This window comes from Rutidosis leptorrhynchoides, chromosome 3, assembly GCF_046630445.1.
Source record: "Rutidosis leptorrhynchoides isolate AG116_Rl617_1_P2 chromosome 3, CSIRO_AGI_Rlap_v1, whole genome shotgun sequence".
NCBI lineage: Eukaryota > Viridiplantae > Streptophyta > Magnoliopsida > Asterales > Asteraceae > Rutidosis > Rutidosis leptorrhynchoides.
In genome coordinates, this window is record NC_092335.1 from 610,914,134 (window position 1) to 610,938,744 (window position 24,611).

Here is a 24,611-nt window from a genome sequence, read left to right on the forward strand (position 1 = left end):
AATGTTAATATGACTATTTTACACCTCTTTTAGTTAAGGTAGTTTTCGGTATTGCATATATCATTGTTTTTCTGAGCAAAGAGTTGTTGCACAGTTGTTGCACATTTGTTAATATATCTTTTTAAAATAGTAATAACTTCATTTAACCTTTTCACGCCCGTTGTTGTTCACCATGTTGATAAATTATCGTACATTTCATCCGTTCTCAAAAATTCTCTACGTCACTATTTATATCTAACTCATAATATTTCTTCACTAATAAAATATACTCCATAATATAATTATTAAATATTGAGGAGTATTAAACTTTCAGTTATTGTTGTTGATTTTAGTTTAATCTGACAATCATTTTAAATAACTGAGATTACTTGAAAACAAGAGTGGATTAGTTATACTTAACAACGAGTTTAGAAACTGTTGAGTGCACGTACGCCTGTAAGAGTTGGCTAGAAATTGTCGTGAAAATTGCGGGTGTCAAGGGGTTCGCGTCTTCTTGCGGGGTCTAAGGGGCAGCACCCAACGAAATCTCCCGCCAACCGTTACACTTTTTCGGGTAATATTTTTTCCCGCCAAAAAACAAAAAGATTGTATTCTTTCGTTGCACTTTTTCAAGTTCCAATCGAATTTAATGTGTTTTCCTTCCAAAAAAGATTCACTTTTTGCTTTCATTACGAATTAATAGAAAACACACAAAACTCTCTATACACACTGATTAGAATCTTCTTGTCCGAATTCTAATCTTGTTCTTGTCTTATTCAAATTGGATTTTGTGATACACGAAATTTTTGTGATCGAAATACTTAATTGAGAAAGAAATTACAGGATTAAAGAGTCAATCAAATTATCAATTATAAGTCCAATCTCTTATGGTTATCATCATTTATTTTTCAATCATTTATAATTCTTATTCATATATTTGTTAACTAAATTTTATTTAGAACTTAGAATAATAACTAAATTTTAATTTCTATTTTAGAATTAGATTAGTAAGTGTGATGTAAAATCACACTAATTATATAGTACTTTATTAGTTGGAGCATTGATATTTTTATACGAGATCTCAAGTTTAAATTTCAATATAACATATTTTAGAATAATCATCGGAATTCGATTGTGCCAAACATATGTGTGAAAATATATACCCTATTTTCAGCAAATTGAAATGAAAAATCTTACTCCTGCGTTTCAGTAAAAGTGTTCACATTTTCAATTTAGGATGTTCCATTTCAAGTGTCCACTTTGTATTTCAACTAATAAGAAGAGGTTATTTTGGAGAGAGAAAATTTCTGATTGATGACGAATAAAGTTGATGAAATTTCTTAAAACTGTGTACAAAAAGTAAGTAAACATTTGTAATGAGACGGATGAAGTATATAGCTAACCTTTTACCATATTACCCAGTTACCCTATATATACTTGGAACCATATACTAGTAGAGTAGTAGATGCGATCAATATATATATATCAAAATAATTAGGGTTGAGTGCAAACGGGTAATTTACTTAATACAATTCAGCACATGGAACGCACATCTTCTTAAAGTTTTGACTTGTACACAACAAGCATTTGCATTTCCCAATAACTTAGATCAACAAACCCAAGAATAATGCACAACAACCGATGCATAATTTACAAGTCAATGCAACAAAGTACAGTAACATTCTTTTTCATTATGAGAAGGTTAAAAAACCGACATACATGTCTATTTTTCATCATGTATTTAATTAACTTATTACACATTGCATTATTATAGAGATTAAAAACTCACTAACCGGTTCCAATGTTCCACTGCTTTAAATTTATAGCATTTTGGTTTTACCCAAATACTCCGTATGAATCGTGAGATCACAACTCTCACATATTAATAATATGATAATAATTCTATTAATTAAAATATATTCGATATATAGTTTATGTTTATTTTATTTAATTCAAATAACAAGACTTATCAACAATGTTAAAATTTTAGAACTCCATTAAGGTATTCACTTTAGAGTTTAGCCTATATCAAATTATCAACTCCAAACGTTCTTCGACTAAATCATATGTAGAATTTAGTTTGCTGGTTGGGGTCATTATACTCCAAACGTTCTTCGGCTAAATCATATGTAGAATTTATTTTGCTGGTTGGGGTCATTAATATTAATATTAATATTAATATTAATACTCATCTTACTAAATACTCAGCTTACTAAAACCCGTGGGAAACTATGTCGTTTCCCCCCACCCCCCTCACAAATTTGGTCAAAACGACATTGACCCAAAAATTGCCTAAAAAAACGCAAAAAAAAAACCCAACTTTTGGACCTTAACAAAAGATACCCTTTACTGTAGGGGGTAAACTGTCAATTCCGAAACTTAAAATAAAAACTTCCCCGTACCCTTCAACAGCCCGTATCTTCCTCCTCGCTCCGATTTAAACTTCACCGAGCACTCCATTAAACTCAAAATATTATTATGAACAAAACGAGACTAACTACGTTCGAAACGGACACTTTTTAAAAAATGCTAAAAACAACGACAGCCCGTATCTTCTCGCTCGCCGCGACTTAAATTTTTTCGACAGTACCGTCAGACTCGAAATAATTTTATGAACAAAACGATACTAACTACATTCGAAATGAACACTTTTAAAAAAACGCTAAACACAACGACAGCCCGTATCTTTCTGCTCGCCAGGAGTTAAATTTTTCCGCCAGCACCGTCAGGCTCGGAATAATTTTCTCAGGAAAAAGAAACTAACTACGTTTAAACCGAACATATTTTAAAAAACACTAAAGACGACGACACCAACAATAACGCATAACACATGAGCCGTTTTCTCTTCTGTAAATAAAACTGCGTTAAACATGAATACGCGAACCGAAAGACCCCGCCGCATCGCGCGGGCTGAACCGAACTAGTTATATACTCAAGTATAAGATGTATTAGATAAATGGTCAAAAACAATTACTACTAAATAATCCGTTAGACCACGTACAACTGAATAAAAAATATGTCTTTCTACTAAATAGCAGAAAAATATATTGTTCACCGGTTTATTTTATAGAGCCAATAAAGTAAATATTGTTATAAAATATCTAGATTGTGTTATAAAATATCTAGATTGGATGTTAATTTTATTATTATTATATTTCTTGTATAGTAATATTTTATACTATAAATAGACATGTATGGTAACCATTTAAGGTACACCATTTCTCTTGAAATATCAATATCAATATTTCTTCTCTCCTTCTTCTCTCTTTTTCTCTCTTTGTTCTTATAACCATTAAAGGTAGTTATAAGCCTACTGAATTATAACACGTTATCAGCACGAAAAGCTTAGTGTAATTAAAAGATATCTCAAACGATCACGAATCACTAATCAAGGTATGAAATTATTAATAATTTTCAGACTCGGGATATATCAAATTTTGGACTACTAATATTTATATTTATGTTATTTAAGTTATATATGGTCGGTTATACCACCTGAATTATATTTCTGTAATCTAACTTTTACTAACTTCACTAACATTTATATTTATGTTATTTAAGTTATATATGGTCGGTTATACCACCTGAATTATATTTCTGTAATCTAACTTTTACTAACTTCACTAACATTTATATTTATGTTATTTAAGTTATATATGGTCGGTTATACCACCTGAATTATATTTTCTGTAATCTAACTCTTATTAACTTCACTAACATTTATATTTATGTTAATAAGACCTCATGATTGTACGCAACACGTCATTTGACAACACGGTACTTTATGTACGCAACACGTCATTTGACAACACGGTACCATGGGTCGAGATTAATTCCGATCAATACGAATACGACGGGGTCTTTATATGTTATCTAACATTTATGATTACTTATGCAATTAATCATTATTTATTTCATGCATACTAATGTTTATTCTTAAATTTATAATTTTAAAAGTTAAAATAAAAAAATAGTTTGTATTTTTATTAAAAGTAAATCTTAAAAGTTAAAATAAGAAAAAGTAGTTTGTACTTTTATTAAAAGTAAATCTTAAAAGTTAAAATACAAAAAGTAGTTTGTATTTTTATTAAAAGTAAATCTTAAAAGTTAAAATAAGAAAAAGTAGTTTGTATTTTTATTAAAAGTATATCTTAAAAGTTAAAGTAAGAAAAAAAAGGGGATGGTAAAATGGAATAGTTTTTTGTCAAAAAATGAAGTATTGAAAATGAAGTGGTCTCCTTCTATAACTAAAAAAAATATATACTTTTATCAAATGAATTTTTTTGTGGCCGACAATTTCAAACACGAGTCCGTGTTTAGTTTATCAAGAATATCTCTTGCTTTGGTGAAAGTTCACGATCACGATATCAGGTGTTGTGAAAGAATTAAAAAAATTGGTCAAGTGGCCTTTTAAAAACTAGAAAAAAAATTTAAACAAAAAGTTTTTTTTTATATATTTATAATTTACGGGTAACGTAAAAAAAAGGAAGTTTTTAAAAAAAAAAAAACAAAGAAAGTGTTTAAATGAGTTTTACAGAAAGGGGGAAAGCAAAGTAAAAAAAAAAACTTTTTTCCAAACAAAGGTAAATGAAAGTAGGACTTAATACAAGAAAAAAGTAAACATCTCCTAGACGTGATAAAATCTATCAATGATAAGTATTAGACTTGATGAGCTAAATGTGATAAAAATGTTTCAACATGTCTTATGTTAATTTTCTAAAATAAGTTATTATTATTCCGAGTTTAACACATATACATATGTTAATTAAAAACAACCTTTTTGTTCTTATGTAGTGTTGGGTTGCAATTTTGGTTGTATGCCATAATTCCATCCAGTAGAGTGACAATAGAAAACTTTTGATGATAATCAATAAAAAACTTTTTTCCAAACTTGTCAAATGTTTTGTTAAAAACGTGACCGTTGAAAAAAGGAGGTTGAATAATAAAACTTAAAAAACAAATTATTTTTTTAAGAGTGTGCATCAAAATGGCCCGTTTAATAATGGGGAGTAAAAATATAGTCAAATTGTTTCAACGAACAAGGGTTCAATTGGATGTCTCTTAAAAAAAATCCGCGGGTACGGGTGATGGATCCAATGGATCCGCATCCACGACCCGCGGGTGCTATCTCTAATTGTGATAAGTACAAATTAACTAAAAGTCTAAAAAATAAATGCTCTTATAGGGACCAAATGTTCACAATAATTGCCTAAGCTAGATATGAAACAAATAGTTCATAAAAAAAAAAAAAAAAGGTCGTTGTGCGTTTTCGGGATGATAGCCGAAATACACTTACAAAAGTAGGTCAGCCGTCAATTCTTTATGGCCATATCAACGTAGATCAATAAAATCATTTATGATTTTGATAAAAGATTAATTAAAAATTAATTTTTTTTTTGGTCTTGAATTCTCGGTAACAAAAGCAAAGGTTGTTTTTGGTTGCCACAACAAACAAGAGAGAGGTTGTTGACTTTTGTTGTTAAACATGGCACAAGTGAACAATAACAATAGATTATTGTTTTTGAAAAGAATAATGATGCGTTAATTTTATTGTATAAAATAAAATTAAAGAAAATGGTTTTCATTGATGACTATGAACAAACGCAAACAAAGTGTTTGTGGTATTTGGTGATTAAAAAAAAAAGTGCATCTAAAGCTTCTACTGAAAATAATATGCATCTAAAGCTTCTACTGAAAATTAATGTGCAAGGTACAACGTATAACTATATGGTCAAATTCATTTGAGCCTTCGGAGTCACAAGTATATGATGTATATATATATATTACTCAATTAACAAAATAGTAAATCTAAATTAATTTATATGAATAGTAAAACGAAATTAATTAATTTACTATTCACATAAAAAGCGCATATGATAAAAAGCGCATCGCATATGATAAGCGCATATGATAAAAAGCGAATATGATGAAAAGCACAACGCATATGATGAAAATCGCATATGATTAAAAGCGCATATGGTGAAAAACACAGCGCATATGATTAAAAGCGTATATGGTGAAAAGGATATATGATAAAAAAAAACACATATGGTGATTTATAAAAAAAAAAAAAAACACATATGGTGATTAATGGAAAGCACATATGGTGATTAATGAAAAGTATATTGTGAAAAAGAATCACAAATGTTTCTTGAAAGAATTCAAGGTAAGATATATGAACCAATTCATCCATCATGTGAACCATTTTGATATTTCATGGTTCTAATAGACGCATCTAGCGGATGGTCTCATATTTGTATGTTATCAAGCCGTAATATGGCATTTGCAAAGTTTCTTGCACAAATTATTAAATTGAGAACACATTATTTTGATTACACCATTAAAAAGATGAGACTTGATAATGCTGGTGAGTTAACATCTCAAGCATTTAATGATCATTATATATCTACAGGGATTGTTGTTGAACATCCAGTTGCTCATGTGCATACACAAAATTGGTTTAGCTGAATCAATAGATAAACGCTTACAGCTAATAACTAGACAATTGATAATGAGTACAAATCTCTCAATATTTATATGTGGACATGTAAATTTACATGCTGCGACATTAATTCGCATTATACCATGTGGAAGTCGTAAATATTTTCACTTAATACTTGATTTTGGCCAAGAGCCAAATATTTTCTACCTTAAAACATTGGTTGTGCAGTGTATGTTCCAATTGTATCACCACAACACAATAAAATGTTTTTTCAAAAAAAGATGGTAATATATTTTGGATATAAAACATCTTCAATCATAAGATATACTGAACCCATGATGGGTGATGTTTTTACAGCACGTTTTGCTGATTGTCATTTTAATAAAACATTGTTCCCTAGATTAGGGGGGTGAAGTAAAAAATAATAATAAAATGATGCTTCATGATGTGAACATCAATTAAGGTATATTGAACTCGCACAAAAGAATGTAAAACGAAAGTTCAAAAAATAATGCATATGCAAGAACTTGCAAATTAATTACTTTATGCATTTACAGATATAAAAAAAAAGGTGACTAAATCATATATACCAGCGATAAATGCTTCAGCTCGAACTGAAATTCCAAAAGCTGGCAATAATGTCACTGTTGAGTCTTTGCCACGCATCAAACGTGGAAGATCAATTGGTTCCGAAGATAAAAATCCTCGAAAAAGAAAATCAGCTGATAATGATGTAAAAGAAAGTGTTCAAGAAGAACCACAAATCAATGTTCCTTCTGCAGAGGATATTGATAAATGTAAATACTAAAATTGCGATAAATTATGCAATATTATGGAACCGAAATGAAATTAAAATCTCTATGAGATATTTTCATATAATGTTACAATGACATCATGAATAAAGATGATGATCTGGAACTAAAATCTGTCATTGAATATACAAAATGGACATGATTGAGCTCAATGGAAAGGAACAATACGAGCTGAATTAGAATCGCTCGATAAAAGAAAAGTTTTCGGATCAATCGTTATCACTTTTAAAGATGTGAAACGTATGGGATACAAATGAATTTTTATCCGAAAAGAAATGTGCAAATGAAGTTACAAGGAAAACTAGACTTGTAACTCAATATTTCCCACAAAGACCATAAATGAATTAGGAGGAAAGCTTATCCTCCTGTAATGGATACAATTACTTATTAGATACTTAATCAACCTGGTAGTTATTTAAATGCATCTCATGAATGTTGTTACTACTTATCTGTATGGATCACTTAATAATGATATATATGAATATACCTAAAGAGTTAAGGTATCATAAGCATCTAATGTAAAACCCAAGGGAATATATTCCATTAAATCACAAAGATTTCTAAATGGGTTTATACAAACGGGACGTATGTGGTATAACCGATTAAATGACTACTTGATAAAAAAAAAGGGGTATAAATATAAACTTATTTTGCACGTATGTTTTATAAAAACAATGTTCGGATATGAGATCTTAGTTGTTTATGTCAATGTTCTTAACATCATATGAACAAATAAAGAGATCTATGAAATCATTCAACTTCTAAAGAATTATTTTGAAATGAAAGATCTTGAAAAAACCAAGTATTACCTTGGATTGCAAATTGAGCATATGCCTAATGGTTTACTTGTACATCAAACAACTTATACCGAAAAGATTTAAAAACATTTTTTTAAAGACAAACTCATTGTTGTTAGATCACTCAATATTGACACTGATCTATTTCATCCCTGCGAAGATCATGAAAATCTTAACAGATCGGAAGTTCCATATTTTAGTGCAATTGAGGTTCTTATGTATCTTATAGATTGTACAAGACCTGACATTTCTCTTGCAGTTAATTTGTTGGCAAGATTCAGCTCAAATGACAATGGAGCGGGATCAAACACATATTTTGATACCCTTGAGAAACTGCTGATTTAAAATTATTTTATTCTAACGTTTCAAAACAAGATTTGGTTGATTATGTATATACAGGTCATTCATCAAATCCTTATAAAGATAAATCTCAAACTCGATATGTATTCCTAAATGGAGGTACCACAAAATCATGGCGTTCTTAAAACAAACACTTGTTGCAACATCATCAAATCATGACGAAGTGATTGCATTATATGAAACTACTCGAAAATGTGTTTGGTTGAGATCAATGACACAAATCATTATTGATTCTTGTGGACTAGAACGCTATAAAAGACTAACAACTATCTTCACCAACAACTATATATGAAGATAATGCAGCTTGCATAATACAAATGAAAGAAGAGTATCAAAAGTTGATCATGCATATTTTAACCGAGGGGTCTTAACATGCTTGCTCAACGTAAAGGAGGGGTTTAAGGATCTTAGAACGTGGCTCTCCGGTCCGGCTACCGTGAATAACCCTGGCCGACATGATGATGTCGGCGGGGTGGCCAAGTGATTAAGTCCACCTTCGATGACGTCCGTCGATCAGAAGGCCCCAAGCAAGGTTGTAGGTACCAGTTAATAAAGAACTAACCTGTTAACCTTTAGAAGATGATAGAGGATGTAAGTTACGTAGGATGTGTGGTAGAAGATGGCTACGTAACGTGGTATGTTGCTAACGACGATTAGGGTTTGTATTTATAGGCAAACCCTAATTCTAGAACCGTAATAGGATAGTGATAATCGTTTCCATAACCATCTCCCCCGAATCACGGATATAATTATGGAAAAGATATGTGCTTGTTAGCTAAGCAACCGCCGTAAAGGGACCAGATACGGATCCGCATGCCGCATGACGCATGAGAGCACCCCGCATACGCACCCTAGCGCATGCCCGTGTGTATGTTACATGCGCATGCGGGCTGCGGTATCATTAAGTCCCCCCAGTTTGATGTTATATGACGCAAGTCATATGATATCAAACTATTAAGCGAAAAAGAGAAAACAAAAGGACGACGAGCATTTAATGTCCTCGCGTGCGCCTCGATGCCTGTCACAATCGCAGAAGCCCATTCGGCTGACAAGACATAAAGTAACAGTGCCGCAGGCGCGTGCGAACCACACGCGTGTTTGTAATCATTCTTAACTGACACCACGCGCGATCAGCAAATGCTACCCGTCGATTGCATTACACGTGTATAGCCACGATCACACCATTCCAACCCACGCTCCCCCAATCTTGCCTATAAATAGCCCCAAATCACACACATTTTCACTTTTCCGGTGTCAAGCTTCCCAAATACGCTCTCGCCTCCAAATCCTATCAATTCCGATCAACTCCGTCATATTCCGATCGTCATTTAAAGGTCAGTCGTTCTCCATTCATCTAAAAATGACCAAAGCTAATGAAACTTTCGTAGAGAATGTAGAGTCCAACATAGGCCAGAAAAACATCGACCACTTAGTTAAGCAATACCCCCCTCTAGCGGGTTACAATCCGGTACCACCACTGCCTAGCCAGCGAGCCCATCAGCCACCAGAGAATAAGGTGGCGATCTACGAACATGCTTTTAAGCATGGTAATTTTAGGGTTCCACCCTCCGACTTCTTTTTAGGCGTACTAGATCATTTCAAAGTAGGGCTAGGGCAATTGCACCCGTATGCTATAGGCAAAATCGTTCTATTCGAGATGTGGTGTGTTGCACTCAACACAGTACCATTGGTGAAGGTTTTTTGCCACCTATTCCTCTTAGCCAACCACCATAAATCTTGGTTCACCTTCTTCGCACGCCAAAATTTCACAAAAACCCCGAAATCGAATGCGGGAAGTTGGAAAGAAACTTTTTTCTTCGTCGACCAGACCGTAGTAGGCACTGGCTTCCCGCAGACGCTCATTTGGTGCGAGAAGGTAGAAAAAGATGTGAACAAGATGCCAGCGTTGGATGACGAGGAGAAAAAGTTGTTGAAGCAGTGCGTCAACGCACAACTGGTGCACCGTTCGTATGGTAATGTTATGCTGCGGTTGGGGAAGATCTCCGCGTATTGGCCTTGGGAGGATGTGCGGCCGGCCATAGTTGGCCCCGATGGAAAGGGTAGGAATAGCATAAACGCGTACTTACATAAATTTTTGTATATTTTCTAACGCAGGCGTTTATTGTTTGCAGAGATGAGGATGAAGAAGGTGCTTACCGCGGAGGAGATTGCTGGGATCTCTTTCCGCAAGCAGGATGTGGACAAACAGCTAGAGCAGGCAGCTGCTAGCGAACATGTGGAGGAAACGCCGGCGGAGTCATGCAATAAACGCAAGGCGGCTGGGACGTCCGAGGCTCAGAAGAAGAAGAAGATGACTCCTAAGCAGCTGGAGGACATGCGCAACGACAATTTTGTTGCCATCGAGCCGCGGTCCGCAGACCTACCTCCCCCCATTAATGGTGAGCGTTTATTTTTTCGCATGTATACCGCGTAGAAAAATCTGCGTACTAATCTGAGTATTTTGCAGAGCATGTGGAGGAGACGCAGCCAACAACACCGCGGGTCAACCCCGAGCTGGAGGCCACTGCCACATCCAAAGACAAGGCGATACCCGTCGAGTCTGAGTCTACATTACCTCCTCCGCAAGGCAGCTTCCGTGTTGCCAACCTCCGCCAACTTTGCCAGTCCTCCGCAGAAAATGCTGCGGAGCAATCTGCATTCTTGCAGCAAATCTTCCCAGCAGAGTTCCGCGAGCAACTGGCCGCGCTGACGTTTAACCAGGCGCTCAACGCCTTTGTCCAGAACGGGCTGGTATTCTTTGGGATGTTTGCGGATCAAGCCCGTCGATCCTCCAGCCTATACGATGTTGCACTGCGCAAAGAGGTGGAGTTGGGTTTGCTGCAGGCGGGTGTAGATCAGGTCAAGAAGGACAGGGACGCTGCTGAGGAGGCCCGCAAAGCTGTTGAATTGACTGCGGCCAAAACCAAGACCCTCTTGATTCAAGAAAGAAAAAAGAATCAAGAGCTTGTGGGTGCGGTTGATCAGGCAAAGGGGGAAACTGAGCGAGTGAGGCTGGAGTTGGAAAAGGTGACGAGGGAGAGGGACGATGCGGTTACCAACCGCGAGCTGGCCGAGGCAGATATGACAAAGCTGCGCACCGCACTCCCCGCAATTGCGCAGAAAGTGATGGACTCCGAGCCCGTGTCCGACCGGTTTAATGCCTATGTCGATGCGGTCAAGGACCATGAGGTGAACCAGGCTGTGCGGGAAGTGATCCAGGCATGCGGCCTAACTCCACCGTTCCCCGACATTGTCCAAAAGAAATTAAAGGAGGGAACGGCCGCGGCGCTGCTGGAGGCGGAAGAGGCAATCAAGTCCATCCCTATCCCTTTGATCAATGCGTTTGCGGCTGACCCGACGATGCCGCTTGATAGGTTTTTGAAGGAGGATTACTAGAGTAGTTTGTGCCGTAAGCCCTAATCTTAGGCAGGTAATTGTAAATGTATTTTGGAGCCCTAAGTCCCATGTTGGGCAGGCATGTGAAACAATTACTTATGTAATAATTTATTTGGATGTGTATATATGTTTGTCTGTTATGCATGCGTGATGTCCTTGTTTATATATCGCGAATCAAAACAAATTATGAACCGCATGCGCATGCGCATAGTTAACCACAACTTATGCGTATGCGGATGGTACTGCGTAAAATAAACCAATATTTTAACTTACCTTTAATAATTTAGACTCAAAAGCTACTGCGCTATTGCTTTGTCATGTACTAGAGGTGCACTATTAGTTGTATGGTAAGCAAACGCAACTAAAAACAAACCAATGTTTTTATGCTTAGGAGTTCCTCAAGCAAACCAATGCGAGAGCGATTACGCACAAGCAAACCAATGCTTGTATTTTTTTTTTTTAAAGTCGACTTTGCAGCCATCTAGTCTGCGTGGGGCTTGGCTAGGGGAAAACCAATTCCCTTCGCCTGCCGTTATTGTCTAGCCTTGTAACCAAACAGGCTTCTGCCGCACGGGGGCTAGAGGACACCCCTTAAGTAGGCAGGAACCGCATACAAAAAATATAAATGGACAACAAAAGTATGCGCATGTAATTATTTTTATTTGGCATTAATTATGATTACAACTGCGACATATCCGAAAGGATGAAAAATACAAAAAATAATGTGCTAAACAAATTGGAGTGATCAAGTCCATCTAGCTACATGTAACATTTTTTCAATAACGTCGCATGCCAAGTGCGTTTCACAGGTTTGCCATCTAATGTCTCTAGATGGTATGCCCCGGTGTTGCTTGCTTTTACTACCCTGTATGGGCCCTCCCAACGAGGTCCCAGTTTCCCAGTATCTTCCGCATGACTTGCATCGTTCTGGCGCCAAACCAAATCACCGCACTTATAAGTGCGTGAACGCACACGCTGATTGTAATACTTTGCGATTTTCTGCTTGTTATTTGCTTCGTTAACAGCCGCAGAGAGTCTGCGTTCTTCAAGCAGATTAAGATTTTCCCGCAGAGCTTCAGAGTTATTTTGCTCATCAAAGTTTTGTATGCGGAACGTTGGTACCCCAATCTCTGCGGGTACAACAGCTTCTGACCCATAAACCAAACGGAGTCTCACCAGTGCTTGCTTTGGGTGTGGTTCTATGCGCCCATAAAACCTTTGGAAGCTCATCCACCCAACCAACACGGTCATGACCCAACCTTGCCTTGATTCCAGCAACTATATCTCGGTTGGTAACTTCGCACTGGCCATTCGCCTGCGGATGCGCAACTGAAGTAAAAGTTTGCTTAATATTAAGCTCCGCACACCAACTGCGAAAAGGATCGCCGGCAAATTGTGTACCGTTATCACTAACAATTTCATTGGGTATGCCGAATCGACAGACAATGTCTTCCAATACAAAATTCCGCACTCTTTTCCCTGAAATTGTTGCCAGCGGTTTCGCTTCGACCCACTTCGTGAAGTAATCGATTGCAACAATTAAGAATTTGACATTTCCTGCGTGTGCAGAGTATGCGTAAGATAATGACGTAAGTAGCATATTTAGCAAATGAATGGCAATATTACCTTGGCCTTTGGGGAATGGTCCGACTATGTCGATCGCCCATTTGCAGAATGGCCATGGTGAGGAGACCGGTATCATTGGATGCGCAGGTGCCCTGCTGATAGGTGCATGTATTTGGCATGATTCGCATTGCTTGACAATACGCGCCGTGTCTGCGTACATAGTAGGCCAATAATAACCTAACCGCATGATTTTTGACACAATGGACCTGTGTCCCGAATGAAGGGCGCATGCACCCTCATGCACCTCGCGTATAACTTCCTCTGCCTCTTTCGGACCTATGCACCTTAAATGCGGTCCCAAATAGTTTTTTCGATACAAGACGTCACCCTCAAGGGCATAAAGCGGTGCCTTTGTGCGGACTTTCTTCGCATCAGAGGAGTCCGCGGGTGAAGTGCCATCCCGTAAAAAAGCGATGATGGGCGTCATCCACGTTGGGCTTGATTCCTCAACCGGTGCCACTAGAGGCATCATGACAATAGATTTTGCGTTGAGTTCCTCTATTAGAATTTTCTTACCCATATGATCAAAAGCCAAGGCAGCTAGTTTGCTTAGCGCATCCGCCTTCTTATTTTGCCCCCGCATTACGTGCGAGATTTGAAAAGCCTCGAACTGGTCAGCGAGATTATGAACAAGCGATAAATATTGCTGCATAGCAATGTCGTGCGCTTCGAAGTCTCCGCAGACTTGATTGCAGACTAGCTTTGAATCCACGTAAGCGTGCAAGATTTTAACATTTAACTTATGCGCGATGCGCATACCTGCTAGCAGAGCCTCATACTCTGCTTCATTGTTTGTGACAGCAAAATTAAACCGCAGTGCGTACGTATGTTCCTCACCGCCTGGACCTGTCAAAATTACACCTGCGCCTGCGCCAGATGCGCTACACGCACCATCGGTGTATAATTCCCATGGTGATAGAACAGGTGCGGGCGGATCTTGATGTTCTGCTAACGCTTCGACATCCGCAGGTATTTCTGCTAGGTAGTCAGTAAGTATTTGACCCTTAACCGCACTGCGTGAAGAAAAGTTTATTTCATGTTCTCCCAATTCGACTGCCCACTTGGCTATTCGGCCAGAAATCTCGGGCTTGTACAGTACCTGAATGAAAAAAAATGATTGCGTTAGTCAATGCGGTAACCCCGGTCATTGCCGCAAAGTAATCATGTACCAACCTGTTTGATTGGCTGATCAGTTAGAACCACAATCGGATGTGCTTGAAAGTATCGGCGCAAACGCCGCGCTGTATGGACAAGCGCATATACTAGCTTCTCTATTGGCGAGTAGTTTACTTCGCTTGATGTCAGCGTCTTGCTTATGAAGTAGACCGGAATTTGTGTCTGAGAAAACCTCAGCGTTAAAGTTCTGCGAAATAAATAATGCAAGTAAATTGATAGGTTACCTTTTCGCGGTCTGCGATGAGAACTGAACTGATTGCTTCCTTTGATGCCGCAAGGTACAGCGTTAACGTCTCCCCAGGGACTGGCGCAGTAAGTGTTGGTAACTCTGCAAGCACCTTTTTCATCTCCTGAAAGGCTGATTCTGCTTCCTGAGTCCAGACAAAATCCTTTTTCTTCAAACAGTTTTTCAAAGTGTTAAAGAATGGTAGCTGACGCTCTGCGGCTTTTGACAAAAACCGCGTGATTGCTGCGAGCTTCCCAGTGAGACTCTGCACATCTTTCTTTGTTTTCGGAGATGGTAAATTATCAATAGCTTCAATCTTTTTGGGATTAGCCTTGATACCCCGCGCTGTCACCACATGACCTAGAAACTTGCCTTCCTCCTCTCCAAAGCTACATTTAAGCGGATTAAGCTTCATGTTGATCCTTCGCAGAGACGCAAACGTTTCTAGGATGTCTGCGAGCATGTCTTCTTCGGTGTTGCTTTTGATTACCAAGTCATCGACATACGCTTCAAGATTTCTGCCAATTTGAGGCTTGAATGCTGCGTCAATTACACGCTGATAGGTCGCGCCCGCGTTCTTCAAGCCGAAAGGCATCTTTGTGTAACAATAAATACCCTGCGGCGTATGAAAAGCAGTCTTGTCTACGTCTTCCGCAGCCATTAGAATTTGGTGATAACCTTTGTATGCGTCCAGAAAGCACTTATATCTGAATCCAGACAAAGATTCAACCTTCCAGTCTATCTCCGGGAGAGGGTAATTGTCTTTAGGACATGCTTTGTTAATGTCTTTAAAATCAACGCACATTCGCCAGTTACCATCAGCCTTTTTCACCAACACCGGATTGGCAACCCATGTTTGATAACGCACTTCGCGTAGAATGTTTGCTTTGACAAGGTTGTCTACTTCTGCGCATAGCCAATCACTGCGGTCTAAAGCCATATGCCGCTTCTTTTGTCTAACAGGTGTGAGCGATGGATTAACATTCAATTTATGTTCCGCAATGTCCCGCGGGACACCTGTCATATCTGATTCGCGCCATGCGAAAACATCTGCGTTTGCGGACAATATACCATGTAACTTAGCCTTGGTTTCAGCTGATAAACCTGCGCCGATTTTTATACCCTTATCTGGATGCAAGCGATTAGCAATGACCGCACTGCTTGCAATCTGCTCCCCGACGCTAGGGATGTTAATTTGCACAACTGACGCACATATCTCAATCGTTTGATGTGACGCCATTGTGGCAACTCCTCCCTTAGTAGGAAACTTAATCAAACCGTGCACTACCGAAGGTATGATGTTAAAACGCCGTATGAAATTTCTTCCCAGTAACGCATTATATCGCGAAGTCGAGCGAACCACATAAAAGTCAACTAATTCGTTCCTTATTAACTGCGGATTCTTGTCATCTTCGAGCTCTATTAATAACTCTATCCGTCCCACGGGCCATGAGCTTTCTCCGGAAAAACCAGACAGCGTGATATCAGAAGGACGTAGCTGCGCCTTCACGTGTGCGGGAAGAAATTGATAGCAATGCTCGTACATAATGTCAACGCCGCTCCCAGTGTCGACATGCATGCGCTTGACCTGCACCCCGCAAGAAGGAATGCGGCACTTGATAATGATAGGTTCATTCACCCTGTCAATTGACATCACAGGAGGGAAAGTGATTGGAAGAAGTTCCCAATCCTGATGATCGTTATACTTTCTTCGCTGACCTAATTTCTCTGCGTCAACCATGTTAATGGTTAAATCAGCATTTTTGGCCTTATCCACTTTCTGCCACGCGAAGGTTTTAGTTTTTGACCCCTCTTCTGCGGCTTTCCCTTTATCTTTCTTTGGCGGTTTGAGGTGATCCAACTTACCCGCACGGAGCGCCTCCAGTACCCGTTCCATCAAGTTTTTACACCTATTCGTATCGTGCCCGTAATCATCGTGAAATTCACAATACTTTGTCTTATCCCGCTTACCAAATTCTGTAAGCGGAGTTGGGACCGCGAAGGTCGCGCATACTGGCTCCGTCGCCAAAATTTCTTTGGGCGTTTTGGATAAGCTTTTAAGAAGCGCATAGTTCTGATTGTTGATGCCGCGCTGATTATTGCTTCGATAATTGCCATTAGATCTCCCCTTTTCACTTCTGATAGGACCGCCACTATGGTAACGCCCGCGAGAATTATTTCCGCGGTTTTGATCTCGTGAGCGGTCATCATCATCCTTTTTTTCATTTCGCGAGCTGCTTGTGGGAACATCGTTATCTTCGCCACTCCGCATATAATCGTGACATTCTTTAAGCGCCTCAGCGTAAGTTGTTGGCACCGTATGACGCAAACGCTTGACTAGCGTTGGGTGCCGTTCTGAATTGATGCCATGTATGAGTCCTGATATCTGTTGTTCTGGCTTGAGATCTGGAATGCGCAAACATTCATTAGTATACCTTGTGAGATACTCTCCCAAAGATTCCTTGGATTTCTGCGTAATATCATGGCATTCAATGTGAGTGCGCTTGCGTGGTCTTTGATTCTGATACTGCAATAAAAACTTTGTTCGCAGATCCATGAATCCGGCAATACTGCCCGCCGGGAGTTTATTGAACCATTCGCGAGCAATGCCCTGCAAGGTCATTGGAAATATTTGGCACGCAACCGGATCCACCCAACCTTGAGTGCGCATTGCACCCTCAAAGCGCTGTAAAAAGTCATCCGGATCGGACAAACCATTGTAAGTACCTAGCGTACCAGGTATCTTTGGTGCTGCTGGAAACGGATATGCAGTTATGTGCGGAGGAAATTTGTCAAAAGTAGTCGGTAGCTCGAAAGGTGGTTTAACAGGATCCCCTTTTAAACCCGCAAAGAAACGCCGCATCATGTCCTGAACGAAGTCAGGCTGCGAAAATAAGTGAACCATGTCAGGGGGTGCGGCCTGCATAAATTGCCGTGCAAGATTAGCCTGCCCCTGAATATTTTGCCAAGGTTGACCCTGCATCTGCGGATATACCCACGGCTGCGGTGTTGGAAAAGAGGGATTACTTGAAGATGCCGAATACACAGGTTGTAAGGGGAGCGAGACCTGTGGCGCAGATGCCTGCGAAAACTGAGGATACACACTCAAGAGCCCAACCGTTTGCGCTGTGCTTTGTTGTTGCGCTGTTATTGGCGCCCAATGAGAGTTTGCGTCTGGAATGACACCAAATCCCCAGCTGTTAAGTAACGCCTGCGCATCCGCAGGGGTTAAGAATTGAGAAACTGGGCGCGGTGGTTGCCAAGGTTGCAGGGGTGTAAACGACGAGTTTTGCTGAATAGTCTGCGTCTGCAGAGGTATCGAAACAGTGGTACTGTAAATAGGTACCTGGCCGCAGCAAACTACATGTGGTCCCATGGTTTCGCCACCAGCGTTTATCGGGATAACCCTTGGATCCACCGATGAAAAATCCAACCGCGTGGTTGTGACTGGTGAGTTTGCTCTTGGCGGTGTAACCCCATCCGGATATATCGGCTTAAACCGCTGAAAGGGTTCGCCGGATACAGGTGGGGGGTACATTGTGTACCCTGCTTGAGCAGCCGCCTCCGTAGTCAAAACTGGCGTTTGCTGACTACCAGACGGCGCGTGTTGAATTGCTGTTTGAGTATGCTCCGATGATTCCTCGGAAGTCATGATACTGTTAAAAAGAAAAAATTCAAAAAATTCTGTAAATAGCGAATCATAATTCAAAACCTAAAAAAAAAGAACAATTAAACAGTTTTGAATTAATTCGACTCTCAATGAAAGCACCACTTGATCATGCATATTTTAACCGAGGGGTCTTAACATGCTTGCTCAACGTAAAGGAGGGGTTTAAGGATCTTAGAACGTGGCTCTCCGGTCCGGCTACCGTGAATAACCCTGGCCGACATGATGATGTCGGCGGGGTGGCCAAGTGATTAAGTCCACCTTCGATGACGTCCGTCGATCAGAAGGCCCCAAGCAAGGTTGTAGGTACCAGTTAATAAAGAACTAACCTGTTAACCTTTAGAAGATGATAGAGGATGTAAGTTACGTAGGATGTGTGGTAGAAGATGGCTACGTAACGTAGTATGTTGCTAACGACGATTAGGGTTTGTATTTATAGGCAAACCCTAATTCTAGAACCGTCATAGGATAGTGATAATCGTTTCCATAACCATCTCCCCCGAATCACGGATATAATTATGGAAAAGATATTTGCTTGTTAGCTAAGCAACCGCCGTAAAGGGACCAGATACGGATCCGCATGCCGCATGACGCATGAGAGCACCCCGCATACGCACCCTAGCGCATGCCCGTGTGTATGTTACATGCGCATGCGGGCTGCGGTATCATTAAAAGTGACTGAACAAAATATAAATACTGACGAGGCTCCAAAGCCATAGACGGTCTTAACGGTCATAAGTTTGATGGAAAAGAATGGTATATTGGTAAGGCTCAGAAAAGACTACAAGGGAATAGGAATTGAAACAAGGGTTTGAGCAAACCATGAAGGAGACTGTAGACAAATCACAGGGGCTAAACTTGTACATAAAAGATTTAGATGATACAGTTTCAGATGAAAACCTCAGATTCTTCTCATATACTCAAGATCTCGTAAAAGACAACCAGATTAAAATGAGATATGTTCAATCAACAACTCTGCTGATCTTTATACCAAAGCACTGCCAACTGCTATTTTCAGAACACACGTTCATAATATTGGCATGAGGCATGTTCAGAAGATGTAACAACTCAGGCGTTGCCTACTTGAGGGGGAGTCAACTCTATACTGCACTCTTTTTCCCTTAGCTAAAGTTTTATCCCAATGGGTTTTCTTTAGCAAGGTTTTTAACGAGGCAGTACTAGTTATTCTCTAATAAAATTGTCATCCAAGGGGGAGTGTTATAAAATATCTAGATTGTGTTATAAAATATCTAGATTGGATGTTAATTTTATTATTATTATATTTCTTGCATAGTAATATTTTATACTATAAATAGACATGTATGGTAACCATTTAAGGTACACCATTTCTCTTGAAATATCAATATCAATATTTCTTCTCTCCTTCTTCTCTCTTTTTCTCTCTTTGTTCTTATAACCATTAAAGGTAGTTATAAGCCTACTGAATTATAACAAATATATGTCAATAAAGAGTATTAGCATCAACAAACTTTGAGCCTAATAGGATGTGTGATTGTGATATTAAAAGATACATATAACCATATAAAGTTTTCAACAATAAAAATTATGAAAACCATGTATCAAACTTCAATGTACATATATTCAATTCAAACAACAATGAACCAAATAAGTATTTTATACCACCACGTTTAGCTAGCCTAGAAAACCGTTAACTTTAACCTCAAAACTACACTAGCCAGTGTGTGAAAATATATCAAGATTTAACGCCCTTCCTTATAGTTAACGGTTCCCTAACCGCCCATGATACCCCACCCCCCTACGCCACCATATCATTCAGTCTTCTATATAATCTTCTTCTTATTATTATTTTACATAGTTTCTCAAAGGCACAAATACACTTTTTCTCTCTTCATTTGCTTATTAAAAATGTGTGACCAAATGATGCTACACTACCCACAAAAACCATTGGAAAATAGGTGGAAACCAAGTGTTGAAATTGCACCTAATTGTCCAAGATGTGCATCACCCAACACTAAGTTTTGTTACTACAACAATTATAGTTTGTCACAACCTAGGTACTTTTGTAAAGGTTGTAGAAGGTATTGGACCAAAGGTGGGTCCCTTCGAAATGTTCCGGTTGGCGGTGGGTGTAGAAAAAACAGGCGTTCTCGACCAGCGCGAAATTCATCACAAGTCGGGATTGGTAGCTCGGGTTATGTAAATAACCCTAGTTTTAGTGGTGACTCAACAAATGAGTCACCAGAACGAGCTAATATCAATCTGGCCGACGTGTTTGCAAAATTTTTGAATCAAAATTCCGATCAACAAAATGATCAAGAGGTTGTAGGTAATGATTCTTCTAGCAGATCCGGCGTGCAATTTTGTGATATGTCTGAAGAAAATGATTTCAACAACTTGGCGATTCCTCCATATTCGGGTGAAGACAATGAAATTGAAGAGTTTATGGTTCAAAACACTAATCTTCTTGAGTTACAAGATATACTTAATGAAGATATATCTTGGACACATGATAATACTAATACATTTTCAAGTTTCTCATGGAAACAAGATTTTGAACCCTTAGTTTGCAACAAAGATGATTTGAACATTACCGCTGATGTGGTTACCAACGATTGGAGCTCAACGCAGTTGGATCTGCCATCGGACGGGAATTTTTTTCAAAGCTTTTAACTTGAAGAAGAATTGTCTTCATGATCATTTTTTGCCATAATTTTTTAGTAGGAAAACATGCTTGTCTTGGAAGTTAAATGTCACATTCCAAGAAAAGTATAGATATATACACACTTACATATATGGGAGATTATCATCAATACGTAGCTACATACAATAAAATCAAATCTTATCCGATTTCATTTCATTTTCACTCTCTTAATAATCGAGTTTGGTTGTTAAATATGATGAGTGCAGCGTCTGTAAAAAACCGAAAATAATTAATTATACAAGATTCATATCTCATTAACGTACGTGACTTATAATTGAAATGCCAAAAGTTTTGTTGGTAATACAACTTACATAATTACGTAGTATGAAACTATAAAAAATATATTATATTAAATAGGGGGTTAAATATATGGATTGTTAACATAGTATAACGTGAACCATGTTATATATCCATGATCTGATGATCTGATGATCTGATTTATTAAATGGGAAATGATGGATGCACAGCAAACAACTTATTTGTACGCGAAAATTGTTATGACGTGTTTGTACTTTAAGCTTAAACGATTGTACATTTTGATGTCTAAATTAATTTGTTTGTATCTATGATTTTCCTAGAGGGCTCTTTTAGGATCTTAAAATGATGAATTGTTGGATGTATGAAGGATATCAAAAACAAAAAAGAATTTCGTTACAGCTTTAAGCCACGATGCGGCTCAACACTTAGATTGAGGTTCGAAAGTGCAAAGCTGTCGGTTTCGAAATCATGCCTTAAGCCACGTGCGCGGCTCCATCAGCCACGGCTCGGGCTTAAGCCTATCCGGGAGTCTGACGAGGAAAAACACGTTTTCTTGCTCCCTAAGTTGTTTCTTTGTCGTTTTATGCCTATAAATACATCATATTGTAACCCTAAAGTGTATGTACGAAAATATCAATAAAAATCACTCTAGTTGGTCGTGAACTAAAGCAATATAACCGATTGCATATAACAACATAATTCTTGTGTCGTTTTCTCTACTTTTCTTTATTATCGTTCATTTGTTGTTTGTGGGATCACCAAATCTGAATTGGTGATTGTTGTTTGGGTCCATTAATTCCCAACAACTGGTATCTAGAGCATAGGTTCGATTAAAAGGTACAATGGCGGACGAAAGAAAGTTTAGAATTGATCGGTTAGATGGGAATGATTTCGGGTTTTGGAAGATGCAAATAGAGGATTATTTGTATCAGAAAAAACTGCACTTACCTTTAAAGGAGAAAAAACTTGATGATGTTAAACCAGAGGATTGGGAACTACTAGATCGCCAAGCTTTAGGTGCGGTTAAGATGTCTCTTGCCAAAAACTTTGCTTATAACGTTATTACCGAGAAGACTACGTTTGGGTACATTAACGCACTTACAAACATGTATGAGAAACCTAATGTTGCCAATAAGGTTTTTCTCATGCGTCTCATGTTCAACCAAAAGATGAAGGAGGGTGCTAGTGCTACAGATCATATCAATGATTTTAACAATCTCATCTCAAGACTTGCTTCGGTGGAGATTGTATTTGATGATGAACTTCAGGCACTGATCTTGCTTTCGTCTTTGCCTAAAAGTTGGTCGGGTACCGTTATGGAGTTTAGTAGTTCTACTGGAACTTCTAAACTCAAGTTTGAGGGGATTCGGGATTTGATTCTTGGAGAAGATACTCGTAGGAGGAATTCCAGGGAATCGTAAGGGTCGCTCTTGAATACTGACAACAGGGGCAGGAAGAAAGATAAGGGTACGAAGAAGGGTAAGAAATTCAAGAAGAGGTATAACTCTAAGGACCGAGAATCGGCGGTTTGTTGGAATTGCAATCAAAAGGGTCACTTTAGCACTCAATGTAAGAATTCGAAAGCGGATAACGCTTGGGTGAACTTTACTTCCGGAGATACGGATGACGCTTTGATGTGTTGTGTTGAAAATTCGGTTGAAGCTTGGATCATGGAATCGAGTACATCATTCCACGCTAATCCGTGTAAGGAGATGATGAAGAATTTTGAATCGTGTCGGGGGAAAGTAAGATTGGCGGATGAAAAACGCCTAGACATAAGATGCATTGGAGACGTGATATTAAAGACATCCCAAGGATCCGATTGGACGTTGAAAGATGTGAGGTACATTCCGGATTTAAAACGGAAGTTTATCTCAGTTGGTCAATTGGATGAAGAAGGCAATCACACTACCTTTGGTGATCGCAAGTGGCAAGTTAAAAGGGATGGTCGTATCGTGGCGTCGGGATATAAAAGGGGAACTTTATACATGGTCGAGGTATTCGATGATGATGAGGTTAATGTGACGAGTAATATAGGGGTCGATTCTACTCTATGGCACCATCGTTTAGGGCATATGAGTGAGAAAGGGATGAAGTTGTATAACACCCCGTCAAAATCCATCAACGAAATGTTAACTCTGGTCCCAGCGCTTGGCTTGACTTCTACGTAACAGCAAAGTTTTACAGCGGAAGCAATTAATACCTGAGAATAAAACACGCAAAACGGGTCAACAATAATGTTGAGTGAATCTACAGGTTTTAGGTAAACAATACAGTATGTTTAAGAAGCGATTTTTAGAAAACGTTTATTAGTGAAAGACCACCAAATTTTAATATTAAAAGTTTGCAGACCACGTTTGTCAAGTTTGAGTCTGTTTGTGTACATCAATGTCAAGTTCAGTTGTGAATGACATTCAAAAATGTTTTGTTCCTCCTGTTTACAAAACACAAGTTCAAGTGACCAATTATAACATATGAGACCACAATGGTTTCATGTTTAAAGTTTGTGGACAACACTGTGTCCTGTTTCAAATGTTGTAGACACTATCATGTCAAATTTTCAAATATTCGTAGACAATACCATGTCAAGTTTTTATCTCTCTTGTTTGTAAACTACAGTTTCAAATAACGTAATATAGTTTCTGAAAAACATTATTCAGAAAATAGTTTAAGTTCATTGACCACGAGATTTCAAAAGTACAACTCCAAGTTGCAAAGCGTTTACATAATCAATGAGCACCTGAATACTAGCAATGACCAGAGTATAGAATCCACTACACTCCCTTTACCACATAAAAACGTATACACTTGTTCGAGTGTATCTAATGTTCAAAGTAAATGCACCACAGTGAATAATGTAGGGTGAGGTTCGTCTAACCTAACGGATCCGTCCATCTAAATTGTGCTTACCCGAAGGTAATAAAAGTATTCAAGCTAGGGTCTTTGTGAACAAACTCAATATGTATAATAAGTACTCGTGTCAAAATAGAAGCATTTGAAAATGTAAGTATAACAGCGTGTATTCTCATCCCTGAAAACATGTAAAAAGCGGGAATGTAGACACACCTTTGAATAGCTCTTGAATGAAAAGTAGACAAATAACTTGTACGGATTAGTGCCGAGTAATGCAACCTAAGTATACGTATCTAGGTTGGTCAACATATAAGTCTTATACAAAAGTGGTTTCAT

The 24,611-nt window shown here is 38.4% G+C and overlaps 1 protein-coding gene across 1 annotated transcript; it reads left to right on the forward strand.

Moving 5' to 3' along the window:
* Positions 1-20,150: 20,150 nt before the first annotated feature.
* Positions 20,151-21,395, forward strand: LOC139898875 (uncharacterized). The gene has a single exon (XM_071881675.1). It carries the CDS (start codon positions 20,243-20,245, stop codon positions 21,131-21,133), a length of 891 nt encoding a protein of 296 aa, XP_071737776.1. The 5' UTR covers positions 20,151-20,242; the 3' UTR covers positions 21,134-21,395.
* Positions 21,396-24,611: the final 3,216 nt, after the last annotated feature.